The 18278-nt window shown below is 41.4% G+C and overlaps 1 protein-coding gene across 4 annotated transcripts; it reads left to right on the top strand.

Annotated features, from left to right (window-relative positions):
• The first annotated feature begins 3575 nt into the window (after nt 1-3575).
• On the top strand, nt 3576-10102 carry LOC100285653 (uncharacterized). Of its 4 annotated transcripts, none has more exons than XM_035961508.1 (21): nt 3629-3666; nt 5352-5431; nt 5523-5609; nt 6014-6064; nt 6169-6286; nt 6396-6452; nt 6566-6630; nt 6750-6833; nt 6927-6977; nt 7059-7121; nt 7209-7264; nt 7345-7414; nt 7495-7557; nt 7652-7741; nt 7824-7862; nt 7965-8192; nt 8312-8397; nt 8510-8558; nt 8804-8884; nt 8963-9056; nt 9446-10102. In XM_035961508.1, exons 2-21 carry the CDS (start codon nt 5381-5383, stop codon nt 9640-9642), a joined length of 1680 nt encoding a protein of 559 aa, XP_035817401.1. In that variant the 5' UTR covers nt 3629-3666; nt 5352-5380; the 3' UTR covers nt 9643-10102. The 4 variants fall into 4 exon arrangements, with proteins under 4 accessions (XP_020397770.1, XP_035817401.1, NP_001152016.2 ...); NM_001158544.2 differs by lacking the exon at nt 3629-3666 and adding an exon at nt 3739-4092 and having other exon boundaries at nt 9446-10101; XM_035961507.1 differs by lacking the exon at nt 3629-3666 and adding an exon at nt 4619-4759.
• The last annotated feature ends 8176 nt before the right edge of the window (nt 10103-18278 follow it).

Below are 18278 nucleotides of genomic sequence, written 5' to 3'. Positions count from 1 at the left end.
TCATACGTCATTTTTTACGAATAACATATCACAACTATTTCTAATTAATCCACTGCACGTCTATAGAGGCCAGCTCGTCGATCCATTTAATTAAATCAGCGTAACGACGCCCGACACGAGCTAGATACTGTGTCGGGCCAGCCCGTTAGCTCGTCGATCTATTTAATTAAATCAGCATAAAATGTTAAAAAAACGGTGCAGGAGGTGGGGTTTGAACCCATGCCCTAATGGAAGAAGGGCAGGAGACACTGGGTGAAATGTCTAACCAGTAGAACATCACACTAATATGTTTTTAATATTGAATATAAATTATATATAGGTATATATGTTTTTTGTAAAATAAAAAAAATAATTGTGTCGGGTCGGGCCAGCACTACGGGTCAAGGCTACAGCCCAAGCATGTCACGACGTTCTTTGCTCTTGCAAGCATTAGATCGTTTCTGAGACCACATTGGTGCAATGGACTACATGGTGTTTGAGTTTGCTGATTTGGATGGAGCAGCAATGATTTGTCACACTAACAGCAAAATGAAAGGTTATTTGTTGGTTTTAAACGTTAGTAATTGCTACGAAGTAGCGTAATTTATATGGAGCGCATCCAGTTTTTATTGATGTCTGACTTTAGCAATCACTTCATATTTTGATCTATCTTTTTTATAAGTTTGACTTCATGGGACTTATTTTATAAACTTGATCTCACAAACTTTCTCTTATTTGGTCTCTGTATGATGGAATTATGTCATTTTATAATATCTGTTCATTCAGTCAATCGTTGTGAACTCTCTTCTAATCGCTCACTTCATTGGTCGTGTTGTACCAAGACATATTTGCATGTAGTAAACAATAACACCAGTTAGCCAAATAAAAAATATATTATACAGAGAGCGGAGACAATCAATAAAAAATCTTGAAATTTTTTTGATGGATAGTTTACATGGATATTATTGTAAGCCGTCGCAACGCACGGGCAATCAACTAGTGTATACTTAAAGCACCAGTTTCAACGGTCGTCATGCGTCATCTTTTTACAAATAATCCCTCACAGCTATTTCAAATTAATCCGCTGCACGTCTATATAGATAGTCAAACGGCGACCGACACGGGCTAAACGCACGCGGGCCACAACTATAGCCCAGGCACATCATACCGGCCTGCTAACTGTGTCGGGCCAACCCGTTAGCCCGTCGACTCATTTAATTAAATCAGTGTAAAATGTTAAAAACGGTGCAGAAGGTGGGGTTCGAACCCATGTCCTGATGGAAGAAGGACGAAAGACACTGGGTGAAGCTGTCTAACCTGTAGAACATCATGCTAAGATGTTTTTAATATTGAATATAAATTGTATATAGGTATATATGTTTTTTGTAAAATAAAAAAATAATCGTGTCGGGCCGGGCCAACACTACGGGCTGAGGCTACAGCCCAAGCACGGCGCGACGTTCTTGGCTCTTGCAAACATTAAGTCGTTTCTGAGACCACATTGGCGCAATGGACTAAATAGTGTTTGAGGTTGCTGAATTAGATGGAGCAACAATGATTTGTCACACTAACAACAAAATGAAAGATTATTTATTGGTTTTAAACGTTAGTAATTGCTACGAAGTAGCATAATTTATATGGAGTGCATCCGGTTTTTATTGATGCTTGACTTTAGCAATCACTCCATATTTTGATCTATCTTTTTATAAGTTTGACTTCATGGGACTTATTTTAGAAACTTGAACTCACAAATTTTGTCTTATTTGGTCTCTGTATGATGGAATTATGTCATTTTATAATCTTTGTTCATTCAGTCGTTGTGAACTATTTTCTAATCGCTCACTTCATTGGTCGTGTTGTACCAAGACATATTGCATGGAGTAAACAATAACATCAGTTAGCCAAATCAAAAAATAGTATACAGAGAGCGGAGACAATCGATAAAAAATCTTGAATTTTTTTATGGATAGTTTACGTGGGTATTATTGTAAGCCGTCGCAACGCACGGGCAACCGATTAGTATGGGTACGATATGAGTTGAATTTTGTCTTGCGGGTATGGGTTCACGAACCATATACCAGTGTCCTACTCGCCTGACTTCCAACCCTAGTGTTGAGCCCTAGATAGAGGCCCCTGCAGGTGACGAGCGTGACAGACACCATGGCCGGGTCAACGACGAGGTCCTATCGGGGGCTCGCGTTGGTAGGTGAAGAACATTTTTTCATCACAATTGCACCCTTAGAACAGTAATTACACCCTTATTTTTTTCCTCGCTACTATCTACAGAAGAACACATTAATGGAAGTGATGAGTGCTTACTATTATATATATACATCTCGACCCTAATAGGATAAAAATCAGTCAGGATGGTGAAATATAGAACAAGCAGAGAAAGTGAAGATCTATAGAACTTATAAATGCTGACCTTATCATATTGAATCTCTAATATAATCACTGTGATGCCGACCAATGACTTTGAGCTTGTCAAATGGACACTAAGGATGTTGTATTTGCAAAAATTTAAATTGGGCAAATCATTCGATGTAAGTACCATATACTGTGGAATGGCAAGGAAAAGGTTCCTACTTAAGTTTCTTCTTGACAACTAACTTAACAACCCGGTCGCCTATCCAATTCAAGTTAGTGTCTCTAGGAAAGTGATCAACATAGGAAATAAGTAGCTTTAATTGATAGATGATAGTGGTAAAAAAGATCAGGAAAATGTAGAAAAACTAAGTGGATGTATAAAACAATCACCTTTGTTATCATAAGTATAATAGGATTAGCACCAGCAAAATCGATACATGTGCGAGGAAACTCCCATTGAAGTCGATGATGTCAACCTTCACGGAAACTATAATGAGTGAGAAGAGAAAAGAGAATGGAGCAATATGTGACAAGTTGTTTACCAATTTGACTATCAGTGCTTATGACAGCTTCCCTGAACTATTGTGTTGAACTATCTCTTGTTGTATTAGACTATCTTATGCTATTTGAAAACTAGCTTTTGTTGTATTAGACTATTATGTGATTCGAATCTTGTCATCATGTTTGAATTTTATTGGACTATTGTATGATCTAAATTTATTGCTATATTATTATGTTGAACTATGTTCCATACAATGCTCGTCTATAATTGTTTTGTTCGCGAACTAAATTGGAACAAACGATAAGCAATTCATGTTATCGGACCAAATAATATCTATATCAATCACCTATTCACCAAATAAATATCCGGTCTATGAATCCATATATGTTCCGTATGTAACTATCTATATTTAATCCCGAATCCGATTAAAATACAATACGATAGGATATGATTTTGAATGATCTACTATGGCCCTGTTTGGCACAGCTTATTTTCAGTTTCTTCACAAATTTAAGCAGAAGTTCTGCCAAACAGACAACTTCTGCAGCAGCTTATCAGTTCAGCAGCTTCTCAAAATGAACTAAAAGCAACCAACAAGCAGAAGCTGCTTTCTACCAGCTTATCAGATAAGCAGCTTTTTCAACAAGCAGCAGCTGTGCCAAACAGAGCCTATCTATCCATCCATATATGCTCGTTTTCACTCTAGACTGCTAGACCTATGTACGCATAGCTGATGGCGTGTCTATATATCTACGTGTTTGTGTGTGACTGTGTGCAGTTTTGAACCTAAAGCGGCCAAGCCCAGACGATTCACAAAGGCAAGTCTGGAAAAAATGTTGAATTGAGGGATTTGGGCGTATAAATGGCCCCCTCCCTTTCCAAACCCCTCCTCCGTCTATCCCCACAGCCGCCTTGCCTCCATTGTCTCTCCACTCCCTTCTCTTCCCTCTCACCTCCTAAAACCTCCATTGCCCGCGCGCACGAGCGCCCGCGTCGAGGACTCCAGCTCGTGTGTCCGTGCGAACGCGCGGTTTTCTTGTCACGAACTGTCGCTCCGGTCAGGGGATTGAGGAGGTGGGGCGGCGGCGGCGGATTTGTCGGGCCCGAGATTCCCGGACAAGGAGAAATGAAGTACGTCCTTGTCACCGGCGGGGTAGTGAGCGGCCTGGGCAAGGGCGTTACAGCCAGCAGCATCGGCGTCGTCCTGAAGGCGTGCGGCCTCCGCATTACGTCCATTAAGATTGGTACGTGTCCCCCGCCGCCGCCGTCTCCTCCTTACCTAAACGAACCGCGCGTACCTTCCGTTTTAAAACCTGGAACGGCGCGTTAGGGTTGTCATTCGACCTAAGGTTGGGGGTGGTTCTGAGCTTTCGATCCGTTCCGGCAACATGGGCCGGCAAAAGATTTGGTTTTGGAGCGATACTCGTGGCGGGGACTGTGGGTGGAGGTTGGTGTGCGGAGGACCCGGGTTCCTGGTCGAGTTAGGTGAAAAGTCCCTCTTTTGAACCTTCCGCTCAGTGCTATTGCCGTTGTATTCGTTGGTGCCTTTGGTTTGGAGGATATGTTGTCAAAACTGGTCTCTGATTTTCATGATAAGTTTGCCAATCTTGCCACTTAAAGACGTTGTGGTTCTTTTCCTTCAAAGACTGCTTTATAGTTGGGTGGCCACCTACTCAGGGTTATCCTTCGTGCGAATGGGGTTTCCCTTCCTCCTGATATTGTTTAGGAGAAGAATATATTTATGGAGGGATGACACTTCCATTTGACTTTGTAGTGGTCTTAGGGAATGTTCTGCTTAAGCCATAAATCTTTGGAGTTTGAACAATGGTGGTTTATTCATGATTTGCCTGATATTCTAGAACATTGTGGTTTATTTTACTTCACTGGTTGGTCGTCAGCGCTTATGCCTGGGCAAGTGCCTCCGGCAATATGTTCTCTTTAGTATTTTTAACAGAAATGGCTTAATATGTTCACGTTTGGGACAATAAATTTGCCTTTTTTGGATGCCCATAAATTTGCCTCGACTCTCATTAGTTGAGCACAATTTTTGGTTCTCGATGCTGTGGCCATGGAAACAAGGTAGTTGGAGAAGACTAGGTTTCACCTCCTATGCTTGTCTCTGTCTTCCAGATATATTATGCTATAGAGGGCTTGCCGCTGCTGATTTAGATATCACATGACACCAATGCTGATTTAGTTATCTTCATGCCACGAACCTATGGATGCCAGCTCTGCACTGCGGTATCTTTTGACTTAATTCAATCTAATGTTACATGTTTTGATTGGCAATACTTATTCTTATCCAGTACCCACCTATACCCTTTGTTTTTGCTGTTGTTGCCTTGTGACTCTTGTACTAATGTTGCCCTTGTGCCTTGATTGTGACCTTTGCCATTGTAAAATCTATGGTGGCAAGCCAGCTATTGCTTGCACTGATGCTTTAGTTGCTTGTGTTCGTCTTCATGTGGTTGACATGTTCTCATTGAATTACCTGAATATGCAGATCCTTATCTTAACACTGATGCTGGGACTATGTCTCCATTCGAACATGGTGAAGTGTTCGTACTGGATGATGGTGGCGAGGTATTGATATTGACATGTCACAAAGTCAAATTTTGCTAGGCACAGCACTTGTTAACCCATCTAATTTAAGTACTTATTTTGTGCCTGTTAGGTGGACTTGGATCTTGGTAATTACGAGAGATTTTTGGACATTAAACTTACTCGGGACAATAATATAACCACTGGAAAGATCTATCAGGTAAGAATAATCGATAATATTTTCTGTCAGACCTTGATTTGTTGTGTTGAACTGCAAATTCGTATATGTATTTAATATTGTATAATCATAACTTCAGTTTGTTAAATAGCCATATAACGACATTCTTCGCGATACAAATATTGAGAAGATGAAATAGTTCACTTGATGTTGGTGTTGACGTCTTGTGCTAAATTTAGGGGTGGGGGTGGGGGAGGACATCCTTGTTGTCTTTACGTTATTTGAGTATGTTAAGAATGTAAGGAGAAAATAACTAATCACAAGAATATATGTAAGAATAAATATGTCCTATATGAGATGTTGAAACACACTTGCTTTTTCCTGCATAAAGGGTTGCCTTATTTTTTTTTCTTAATTTACTTATATTTTTTAATGGTTTATGCCAGTCTGTAATTGACAAGGAGAGGAAAGGGGAATATTTGGGAAAGACTGTCCAGGTATTGGGATCATGTTTTGTGGACTCATGTTTGTTTCATCTGTCTTGGAACTTCTGCTTGTGTGCTTGTTCTAGTACTGACCATCCAAATGTTTTACTTTTAAGGTTGTGCCACACATCACAAATGCCATACAGGAGTGGATCGAGCGTGTTGCTAAGATACCAGTTGATGGCAAGGAGGGACCTGCTGATGTCTGTGTGATAGAATTGGGGGGCACTATAGGTGGCATGAGATAACCATTCCTTTTTTTCTTCTTTTTGGGTTGATATCTGTTCACAGTAGACATTTTATAGATGATTCCTGTTATTGATTGTTTTCTGAACGCCTGCAGGTGATATTGAATCTATGCCATTTATTGAAGCTTTGGGTCAGTTCTCTTATCGTGTTGGTGAGAAACTTCACACTTATTATGTTATTATGACAAGTAAAATCTCTAGTCCATCTGCTAGTAAGCAGGATTGATGATATCTTTTTTATGTTATTTTGGTTGACACTTGGCAGGTCCTGGCAACTTCTGCCTGGTGCACGTCAGTCTAGTTCCAGTTTTGAATGTTGTTGGTGAACAGGTATTCTTGGTCATTAGTTATGTTCTACTGCTTATTAACTGATCATTAAAGTTATTGTTTGAATAAATCTGTTTGGCTGCACTGACCTTATTCTTGATCTATGTTGCTTGCTCTTGTAGAAAACAAAGCCAACCCAGCATAGTGTACGTGGTTTGAGGGGACTCGGGCTCACCCCAAATATTTTAGCTTGTCGCAGTACTAAGGTTAGTTATCAAACTAATCATTTTTTACATTGTTAGAATATGACCATTACTGAGTCCCTTGGCAGTACTTATAACTGAAACTGTGTATAACAGGAATTAGAGGAAAATGTGAAGGAGAAACTCTCCCAGTTTTGCCATGTTCCGGTAGGGAAACATTTTAATTCAAAGCTTCATATGCTGTAGACACTTCACTCCAGGAAGTTAATTCTTCATTGTTTTTTGCAGGCAGCAAATATTATCACTTTGTATGATGTTTCCAATATCTGGCGCATTCCTTTGTTGCTACATGTAAGTCACATCTGTTTTCTTTGGTCTGAGTCATTTTTGTGTTTTGGTATTCACATTCTCTGTTAAAATGTCATTTGTGCCCTGCAGGAACAAAAGGCTCATGAGGCTATTCTTAAAGTTCTGAATCTGGAAAGGATGGACAGGTTGGTCTTGAACTATCTAGTTAGTACGCTCTCTGCAATATGTGACATTGTTTTGCGCCAATTATTTATAATATTTCCAGCATCGCTCGAGAGCCAAAGTTAGACGAATGGATTGCAAGAGCTACTATATTTGATACCCTTCATGACACTGTTAGTGTTTTCTCCGCAGTCCCTTGCTAGTGAATTTTTTTTCATCCTTTGTTCCATGCAACTAACAGTGGTTATTTCAGGTGAGGATTGCTATGGTTGGGAAGTACACTGGCTTATCAGATTCATACCTCTCTGTGTTGAAAGTGAGCTTGCCAACTTGTTCACTGCAGTGATGTTTTTTTCTGTTTCCAAATGTTAATGATGTTGCCTAACTATTGCAAAATGAAAAATTTGCAGGCCCTCTTGCATGCATCTGTTGATTGCCACAGGAAGCTTGTTGTTGATTGGGTTGCTTCAACGGATCTTGAGGACTCCACTGCAATTGAGGTTTTTTTACAGTAGTCTATTATTCAATGTGCTAAGTCTTGAGGTGAATCGTATTTTTACTTGTCTCTTTAAAACTTTACAGGCACCTGATTCATATAAAACTGCGTGGAATTTACTGAAGGTAAGGAGTTATTATCAAGTGGACTATGTTTAGGATATGGAAAATTGGAATTGTGTCATATTTGATTGCTGAGTATCAAGGTTACAAGGGTTTTTATTACAGGGGGCAGGTGGAATTTTGGTACCTGGTGGCTTTGGTGACAGAGGTGTTCAAGGGAAAATTTTGGCTGCTAAGTATGCCCGTGAAAAAAATGTCCCATATCTTGGTATATGTCTTGGGATGCAGATCGCTGTGGTGGAGTATGCTCGTCATGTCATGAATCTTACTGATGCGAACAGCACTGAATTTGATCCAAATACCAAGACCCCTTGTGTTATTTTTATGCCTGAGGTAATTGTTAATGGGTTTGCATTGTTTTGAATTAGGCTTCACACTGATCTGTTTTGGTGGTAATGGTCAACATTTTGTCAGTCTGATACAGGTTATCTTGGAATCTAATTTTGTTGTAGGGTTCCAAAACACACATGGGTGCGACAATGCGATTAGGATCAAGGAGGACATTTTTCAAGATTGCTGATTGCAAGTCTTCTAAATTGTGAGTTGCATATAGACCCTTAATTTTCATTGTACCCCTTCAATGATGTTTCACCTTGAACTCTGTGTATAGTTATCTAACATGTTCTTCCATCGATTATTTTGACCTTTAGGTATGGCAATGTCACTTATGTTGATGAAAGGCATCGGCACAGATATGAGGTCTGTTTATTGAAGTTCACCCATTTCCTAAGGCCTTGTTCGTTTCTACACCAAGCCAAGGGGGCTGGAGAGGATTGAGGGGGATTTTGACTTGTAAAGGATTAAATCCCCTTAATTCCCTCCAACCCCCTGGGTTTGGGGTAGAAACAAAGGTCTAAATGTGCATTTAAATGCTATGGTCGTTCTGTCTGTTATATTGTTTCTACATCTTGCAAGTTCTTTGGGCTGAAATTTTGTGTTCACAGGTGAACCCTGATATGGTTCCAGAGTTCGAAAATGCTGGACTTCAGTTTGTTGGCAAAGATGATACTGGAAGGAGGATGGAGGTATGATTCAAGCCGAGACTTTCTTTTTATTTTTAATTTTCATGAAATTTGTCTCTTAATCAACTTGCGATGTTCTAGATTATCGAAATACCCAACCACCGATATTTTGTTGGCGCACAATTCCATCCTGAGTTCAAGTCAAGACCTTCAAAACCTTCTCCCCTATTTGTGGGTAAGATGCTATCTGATGCTGAAAACTTTGTACTTGTTCACTTCACAAACATTTGTGCTGTACTTTTCAATGGAATACTCCCTTTAGATCGGTCGTTCTAGCTCTAAAAGGTTGTCCCAAAATAATTGTCGTTGGCATGAAAATCGGGTCCCACGTATAGGTGTGTTATCCTACCACACCCACTTGCCTGTCGCCCGTGTGGCAATCTTATCCCTTCCCCCTCTCACCACCGCCAATTAATGGCAATATTCTGCAGCTGGTAAACACTTGCTTTATACTGCTGTTGAGATCTCCTCTCATGATCATTGGTCTCCGTAGAATGCTTGGGTGATACGTAGTTATGAAAGGGACGGAAGGATTGTATCATAACCAAATTGATGTTTCTGCAGGGCTAATTGCGGCTGCATCTGGACAGTTGGATAGGGTCCTGCAAGACCGCTGCACTGGTCATGCTGTTTCAGAGAAACATGTTCTGAGCAACGGCTCATATACACCCGCAATACACCAAAATGGGCACCCAAAGAAGCTCCCAAATGGTCTATCAAACGGAACATACTATGGCAATGGCAATGGCGTGCATGCTTAGGAGCATCAGTGGATGGATCGAGGATTTGCAACTTTTTGCTTACAGATTTGCGATTCCTAATGCATCAGTTTTGTCGTGGCTGGCTTGACTGACTACCATCATGGTCGCTCGAGAAACAAAAAGTTCCTGTGCTCGATGTGGACTGTCTGGTAGGGATAGTGCTCGTTCGGTGGTTTCTAGCGAAGCGCGAGATAGTGGTTTCTGTGTTCGCCGATCTCTACCCTCTTCTGTAAGCAAATGGAGCAGATTTGGGTCAGAAGAGTTTACATGCTGTACATCCTAAAGAAAAGCTGAATGTTTTGGTTGCTCAAATTAGGTTTTCAGTGAGGTCTAGAGCTGATGCTTAGAAATGCGCAGCAGTGCAAGAGAGTATTTCGAAATTAAGCAAGTCTGTATTTTGAATTTGGATACTTTTTTTTGTGCTTGTGCGCAAATAAGTTGATGCCCTGCTTCATGATCATATCAATTTGTCTTCCCTCTAGCGCTTGCTTCTCCGGAGAGCATCTCGAAGAGATCCCAAAATTTAATGTCCCAATACCAGAGAATTAGGATCTTCTTTCCAGAAAAAAGTGAAGAGATCCTAAAATTAAATGTCCCAATACCAGAGAATTAGGATCTTCTTAAATCTCTTAATTCTTAAATCTCTTAATTCCAAAAATAGGTGAATCATCTCTAACAGCTTCCAATATATTCTCAAAAATGCAATGAATAGAGCCCTGCACAACTGTATCTACGGCCATCGTTCACAATAATCCTCCCTGCGCCACCAAAGTTGCCTCGCCCAGCAACCTCCGTCGTTGCTCACGTGTATGCAGTCATTTGCTTGAATACCGGCATCAAAGGATCACCGTCGCTTTAAATTTAGCTAATATTAGAAAAAAGCGTCTCCAATAAACTATGTAAATAGCTTTTTAAATTTAGTGGCTCTATATGCTTCCAACTTCGTTCTCTATTTTTGGATAGTCTGCTTTACTGTTCCTTTAGTCCTTAAGTTTACTGAGTCTATTGGATTATCCTACACTTTTTCTGTAAAATCTATTTCCAAGGGTATCTAAATCAGTAAATTTGGCTATCTTTAGGTGCTGGTAGGCAAGCTGAAAACATATAAGCTACAAACATCCAAAACTTCAATCCATATACCACGATAAACTCTTTGTGTCAACAACTAGACCTTGAAAAGGTTTGTATAATTGTTATTCTTACAACCATCGAGAACTTAAAAAAAAATGAACGTTCTTCTGTCAACAACTATAACGTCAAAAGATAGAAAAAATATAAAACTGAAATTCTATCAAGAGAGCTGAAACATTATTCTGTAAGGAACAAGGCTCGGTATTCTTTCAAGAAACAGAACCACCTTATTTTGAACCGCTATTCTGTGAAGACAGAACCAGTATTCTGTCAAGAGAGCTGTTAAGTATTTTATACTAATTGAACTGCCCTTCATTGTTTCATACTAATTGAAGAGAGCTCTTCAATATGTATTCAATGTCAATCCCAGCTTCAAATTAACTTTTACCAGGAGTCCTTTTCAGGATTTTACAAATCTTTTGTGCAAACATACCAGGCGACAAAAAATCAAATACATTTAATTACTTCTACATCCTATGGGACAAATCAAGTACATTTCATTTGTAGGAACCAACTGTTGAGACATTTATTTCTACTGAAAAATCATTAATTTCCATGTAAGCGATTGGCTAAAACGGTATAAATTTCTGTGGGAGAAATCAGCTAAAATAATGGCCTCTAGCAATGGGACGATGGTAGCTCAAATCAAATCACCATGTTTGTTCATGTATTTCAGGATCCAGATTTTGCAATCCCTACTTTGAACAAACGACCATCTTTTCTTCCCAAGATACATTCCAAGACTGAACAATCCACTCAAATCCAACTTTAGTACGAGACTTGGGCAAACAAATTAACCCACTAGCTTCAAAATAGCTTTCAACAGGAAACGATAAACACAAACGGCAGGAAACGCTACAGGAACCATTGGGCAAATAGACCAGAGCATTCAACGTCCCCTTTCTCAGCCCCAGATGGCGCAAGAACAAGCTACGCAACGATTTCTCTACTGCAACAAAGATTTGAATGATTTACATCAAACTCATGTGGCGCCGGAGTCCGATTTGGAGACGACGTCGCAGCTGAAGGTGGTGTCAGTGAATCGCTAGTCGGCCACTCCCTGGATGGCTGGATCCATCGGTTGTGGAGAGGGTGGCCGCCGCCAGAGCAGTACGTAGCTGAGCACTTTTGACGCGCGAAGTCGGTGGAAACTGCGCGGGAACAGTGCCGGTCCTAACATTTTAGAGCATAGGATAAGACTAATTATTACACATAAATATAGTGTGTATATATATAGTCAATAAAGTATTTATATGTATCTGAAAAAGTTATTCATATTAAATAAAATATAATTAAAATATAGTCTAACATCTCGCAGAAAAATGTGACATATATGTGTCCAGACGACTCAAAAAGAAGGTTACTTCGAGCAGCGATTAAATGGATGCAATGCGTTGTCAGATTAGTCAACCGCTTGTATGTCTACGACTGTGCGAGAGATAGAGATGATACGTCAAACGTCGTTGTCTCGCTGCTCGTTGTATACTTAGAACCTAGGCGGCTAGGCCTAAGACTATGAAGTACTATTACTAGAATATAGAAATCAAGATTGATATGTTATGCCTAATTCTTCTTGCTTGTTGCTGTCGTATTGTTGACTTATAATTAGACCTTTAAAAAATTTATACAGCTAGCAGACAGACCTATACAATATATGATATATGCATATATATATATATGTACTGTTATTTAGTACATGGGTGAGGCCCCACTAATCTGGGGGTACTACTCGACCCCTGCCAGGGCCGGCGCTGCGTGGGAAACAGAAACGGGGCCTCGATTGGGAGCTCGGGCGGCGGCGGATGTTTGTGTAATGGATGCTGGATGGGATTGTCTTCGCATGTGGTGGTTTAGGGTTGTTGTATAAGTCACTGTTGGGAGCATTTTTTCCTTCTTCTTGAAATAAGGTTTAGGATCAGGTTTTTTTAAGATCTGTTGGAGATGCTTCTAGACTAGACGACTTGCACAGTGTGCAAGCATTCCTTAAGTTCAAGCGTGCAAGTGAGCGTCCTGATCCGTTAGTTCATGATTCAACTATAGATTCAACTGTGGGTTGTTATGAGATTTTTTTATAAAACTACGCGAGCTAGTGGTGGAAGGGTTTAAAAGTTAAAATGTGATATGCGGTTGGATCATAATCTAACGGATTGGGAAGCACGCTATCACACCCAATTTTAGAAGGCAAACCGAATGCGAACCATGTACGTGATAGGATCAGAACTCACGTACATAACGATTACATAAATGACTCATAATCGAACAATGCTTCGAATAATCATAAAGAATATGCAATATTATTACAGACCTGAGTCATAAACATCATTTATATGAAAGTGCACATAATAGAAACGTAGCTAACGTAAATAAATTCACCATAGACAACTAACTGGGGGAGGTCGCTAGCTAATACTCGAACTCGTCGAAGTCCTAAAACTTTTGAAGATCCGCCTCGAGGCTTCCTTCACCTGAGCAGCGGTTGCATCGAGAACAATTTGGTGTTTATGTGAAAGCAAGAGTCAGTACACATCATCGTACCAGCAAATGTCCGTTTGGTAAAGTGGACTAGATTTATGTGGGGTTAGGTTATCAGCAGTTGCTTTTAGTTCGTTAAGTATTTATTATTAGTAGAAGCCAAGTTTTAGTATAATCCCATGAACCACATCCTCCTCGAGGAACATCATTACCACTACCACAACCAATCCAAACCACAATAACTTAGATCATCTGTATCTCTAATCAATGAAGCTCCTAAGGTCGCTCTTAATCGTGAGCACGACTGATATATCAGTTTCATAACACCTTGTAAAGGTTGCACACTTTACCCATGAACTGTGGTTCACTTTCTGTCCAAGGATCGCTACTCCACATTGATCACTTCCGATGTGAACTAGCAGTGTCTCACTACGAGGCTTTTCCTTATAGCCCTTAATATGCAAATTTTGGAAATGACCACTACATAGAGACCATATGACGTAACCAAGTCTATACCCTCATCCCTCAGGAAAAACATGGGAATGACGCTTGTACCCAGATCCTTGAGCAAGAATATAATAGCCTAACAGATGCCTACGTCCCCAGTGACCAAAACTAGCACTCAACATAAGACTTCCCTAATTACTTAAACAAGAGCGTCCCATACCACCCTCATGGTTGCACAGTTTTCCCGGGTGGTTGAAAGGTGAGAGCACCTAGAGGGGGGTGAATAGGTGATGCTGTAAAATTCAACACTAAATTCCAACAAGCTTGATTAAAGAGATATTAGCACAAGTTAATCAAGTCTATGAGGCGAGCTCTTGCGAACACAAATAATCAGAGAGGAGCAACACAAGAGACACACGATTTTTATCCCGTGGTTCGGCCAAGTAACACTTGCCTACTTCCACATTATGGCATCCCAATGGACGAGGATTGCACTCAACCCCTTCAAGCGATCCAATGATCAACTTAAATACCATGACTTTCTTACTTATAGTCTTTCTCCCGTTTGCGAGGAATCTCCACAAGTTGGAGCCTCTCGCCCTTACAATAAAGATCACAAAGAAGGCACAAGAGTAAGGCTAGGAGAGCAACACACACAACACACAAATCCGCAACACACACATGCACACAAGCCAAGACTTGAGCTCAAAACGTAGCACAGAGAGTTCACAACTCGAACAGAGCTCAAATCACTAACACAATCGATCAAATGCGCGGAGGCGGAGTGTGGGAGTTTTAGAATGCTTAGTGAATGCTTGGGTAACTCCTCCATATGCCTAGGGGTCCCTTTTATAGCCCCAAGACAGCTAGGAGCCGTTGGAGGCTAACAAGGAAGGCTACCCTTGCCTTCTGTCGAGTGGCGCACCAGACAGTCCGGTGCGCCACCGGACAACCACTGTAGCTTGTCCGGTGCACGATTTCCTTCCAATTCGGGCAGAGTCGACCATTGCTCCTTTGGGCTAGATGGCGCACTGGACACTGTCCGGTGCACACCGGACAGTCCGGTGCACCCACCTGATCGTTGGAGCAGCCACGCGTTGCCCGCGGATTACGCGGCCGACCGTTGCGCTGACGACCGTTGGCTTACTGGACAGTCTGGTGCACCACCGGACAGTCTGGTGAATTATAGCCGTACGCTGTCGTCAAATCCTGAGAGCGGCGAGTTCACCGCGGGCAGCCTGGCGCACCGGACACTGTCCGGTGCACCACTGGACACTGTCCGGTGCACCACCGGACAGTCCGGTGTGCCAGACTTAGCTGAAGTTTGGCTGCTCACAGCCAAGTCTTTTGCAATCCGATTCCTCTCTTTTCGACACTGTTTCTAGCACTTAGACACACAATGTTAGTTCACAAAAACAATGTACTAAGTCTATAAATGTACCTTTTACTTTGATTTGCACCTTTCACATATTTAGCACATAAGTACTCAAATAATGTGTTGGACATCTAATCACCAAAATACTTATAGAAATTGCCCAAGGGCACATTTCCCTTTCAATCTCCCCCTTTTTGGTGATTTATACCAACACATCAAAAAGCAACAAAAGAAGTACAACATCGAATCAAGTTGAAGACCAAATTGTTTTGCCTTATGTTTTGGCATATTTGGATCACTCTTTGCCACCACTTGGTTTGTTTTTGTAAATCAATTCCTTTTTCCTATCTCTAAGTCAAACACACTTGTTTGGGCAAATCAGGAGATGTTCCAAGAGAAAAAATTGATCAAGTACCAAAAACTCCCCCTTTTTCCCATAATAAAAAATTCTCCCCCACAAGAGACCAAATTTTGCAATTTGAGTATTTTGACAAAATCAAATTCTAACTCTACTATTTTCAAAATTCTCAAGTGGTTGGCTGATCCATTTGCTTTGGCCTTAATTTCTCCCCCTTTGGCATTAAGCACCAAAATGGGATCATTTTTGGCCCTTTCAACCCCATTGCCTCACCAAAAATGTCAATAAAGAGCAAAAGGCAATGGAATTGCAAGTATGAACTTGGAAGTAAGTACACGAATACCGGAGTGCAGTGGAAGTCTTTGCATCGTCCAAGTTCATTTTCCCTTTCAATGCTCCTTTGAGACTACATCAAGTATACTCAATCAAACAGGTTATTCTCAAAGGGTCAAGTTGTAGCACATCTCCCCCTAAGTATGTGCACCATTTGCATATGCACTTGTGAGGTCCGGGGAGGTCTTGTACAACTTGAGCACCACAAATATACAACGAGTAATGTAAATGCTTCAAAGTAACATGATCAAAGGCATAGAACACATGTATGCTATAGATCAATCCAAGTTACGCGAATCTAAGACATTTAGCTTACTACGCAACCTGCAAAATGTTTTCTCATCCAACGGCTTGGTGAAGATATCGGCTAGCTGGTTCTCGGTGCTAATATAAAAAATATCGATATCTCCCTTTTGCTGGTGATCCCTCAGGAAGTGATGCCGGATGTCTATGTGCTTAGTGTGGCTGTGTTCAACAGGATTATCCGCCAAGCGGATTGCACTCTCATTGTCACATAGGAGTGGGACTTTGCTCAGATTGTAGCCAAAGTCCCGGAGGGTTTGCCTCATCCAAAGTAGTTGCGCGCAACACTGTCCTGCTGCGACATACTCGGCTTCAGCGGTGGATAGGGCAACAGATGTTTGTTTCTTTGAACTCCAGGACACCAGGGACCTGCCTAGAAATTGGCACGTCCCTGATGTGCTCTTCCTATCAACTTTGCACCTGGCATAATCGGAGTCTGAGTATCCAATCAATTCAAAGGTAGACCCCTTTAGATACCAGATCCCGAAGCAAGGCGTAGAAACTAAATATCTAAGAATTCGCTTAACGGCCACAAGGTGACATTCCTTGGGGTCGGATTGATATCTAGCACACATGCATACACTTAGCATAATGTCCGGTCTACTAGCACATAAATAAAGCAATGAACCTATCATGGACCGGTATGTCTTTTGATCAACAGACTTACCTCCTTTGTTGAGGTCAACATGCCTATCGGTTCCCATCGGTGTCTTCGCGGGCTTGGCGTCCTTCATCCCAAACCGCTTGAGAAGAACTTGTGTGTACTTCGTTTGGGAGATGAAGGTGCCGTCCTTGAGTTACTTCACTTGGAACCCAAGGAAGTAGGTCAACTCGCCCATCATCGACATCTCGAACTTTTGTGTCATCACCCTGCTAAACTCCTCACAAGACTTTTGGTTAGTAGAACCAAATATTATGTCATCGACATAAATTTGGCACACAAAAAGATCACCATCATAAGTCTTTGTAAAAAGAGTGGGATCGACTTTCCCAACCTTGAAGGCATTAGCAATTAAGAAATCTCTAAGGCATTCATACCATGCTCTTGGGGCTTGCTTAAGTCCATAGAGCGCCTTAAAGAGCTTGAACACATGGTCGGGGTACCTGTCATCCTCAAAGCCAGGGGGTTGTTCCACGTATACCTCCTCCTTTATTGGCCCATTAAGGAAAGCGCTCTTCACATCCATTTGAAATAGCCTGAAAGAGTGGTGAGCGGCATAGGCTAATAAAATTCGAATAGACTCTAGCCTAGCCACAGGAGCAAAAGTCTCCTCGAAATCCAAACCTACGACTTGGGCATAACCTTTTGCCACAAGTCGAGCCTTGTTTCTCGTCACCACCCCGTGCTCGTCTTGCTTGTTGCGGAACACCCACTTGGTTCCCACAACATTTTGCTTTGGACGTGGCACCAGGGTCCAAACTTCGTTTCTCTTGAAGTTGTTGAGCTCTTCCTGCATGGCCAACACCCAGTCCGGATCCTGCAAGGCCTCTTCTACCCTGAAAGGCTCAATAGAAGATATAAACGAGTAATGCTCACAAAAATTGGCTAAACGTGAGCGACTCGTTACTCCCTTCCTGATATCACCCAGAATCTGATCGACGGGGTGGTTTCTTTGGATCGTCGCTTGGACTTGAGTTGGAGGGACCCGTGGTGCTTCTTCCTCCATAACTTGTTCTTCTTGTGCTCCCCCTTGATCACGATCCTCTTCTTGAGGTACCTGTCCATCATCTTGAGTTGGAGGATGTACCATTATGGAGGAAGATGGCTGATCTTGCTCCTATTGTTCCTATGGTCGCACATCACCAATCTCCATCGTGCGCATTGCGGTCGTTGGAACATTATCTTCATCTATGTCATCAAGATCAACTTGCTCTCTTGGAGAGCCATTAGTTTCATCAAATACAACATCGCTAGAGACTTCAACCAAACTCGATGATTTGTTGAAGACTCTATACGCCTTTGTATTTGAGTCATACCCTAGTAAAAACCCTTCTACAGCCTTGGGAGTAAATTTAGAATGTCTACCTTTCTTCACCAGAATGTAGCATTTGCTCCCAAATACACGAAAGTAAGATACATTGGGTTTGTTACCGGTAAGGAGTTCGTAGGAGGTCTTCTTGAGAAGGTGATGCAGATAGAGCCGGTTTATAGCGTGGCAAGCTGTGTTCACAGCTTCCGACCAAAACCGCTCGGGCGTCTTGAACTCTCCAAGCATC

Source organism: Zea mays, chromosome 8 (assembly GCF_902167145.1).
Source record: "Zea mays cultivar B73 chromosome 8, Zm-B73-REFERENCE-NAM-5.0, whole genome shotgun sequence".
NCBI lineage: Eukaryota > Viridiplantae > Streptophyta > Magnoliopsida > Poales > Poaceae > Zea > Zea mays.
The sequence above is the reverse complement of the archived record's forward strand: the minus strand, read 5'-3'. Positions and strand labels throughout refer to the sequence as shown.

What these genes read in the sequence shown, in the direction of transcription:
- LOC100285653 (NM_001158544.2), top strand. Translation starts at nt 3,975, where the DNA reads ATGAAGTACGTCCTTGTCACCGGCGGGGTAGTGAGCGGCCTGGGCAAG. An exon ending in TAGCTTGTCGCAGTACTAAG is followed by an intron (nt 6,834 to 6,926) that starts GTTAGTTATCAA and finishes TGTGTATAACAG; the next exon opens with GAATTAGAGGAAAATGTGAA. An exon ending in CCCAGTTTTGCCATGTTCCG is followed by an intron (nt 6,978 to 7,058) that starts GTAGGGAAACAT and finishes TGTTTTTTGCAG; the next exon opens with GCAGCAAATATTATCACTTT.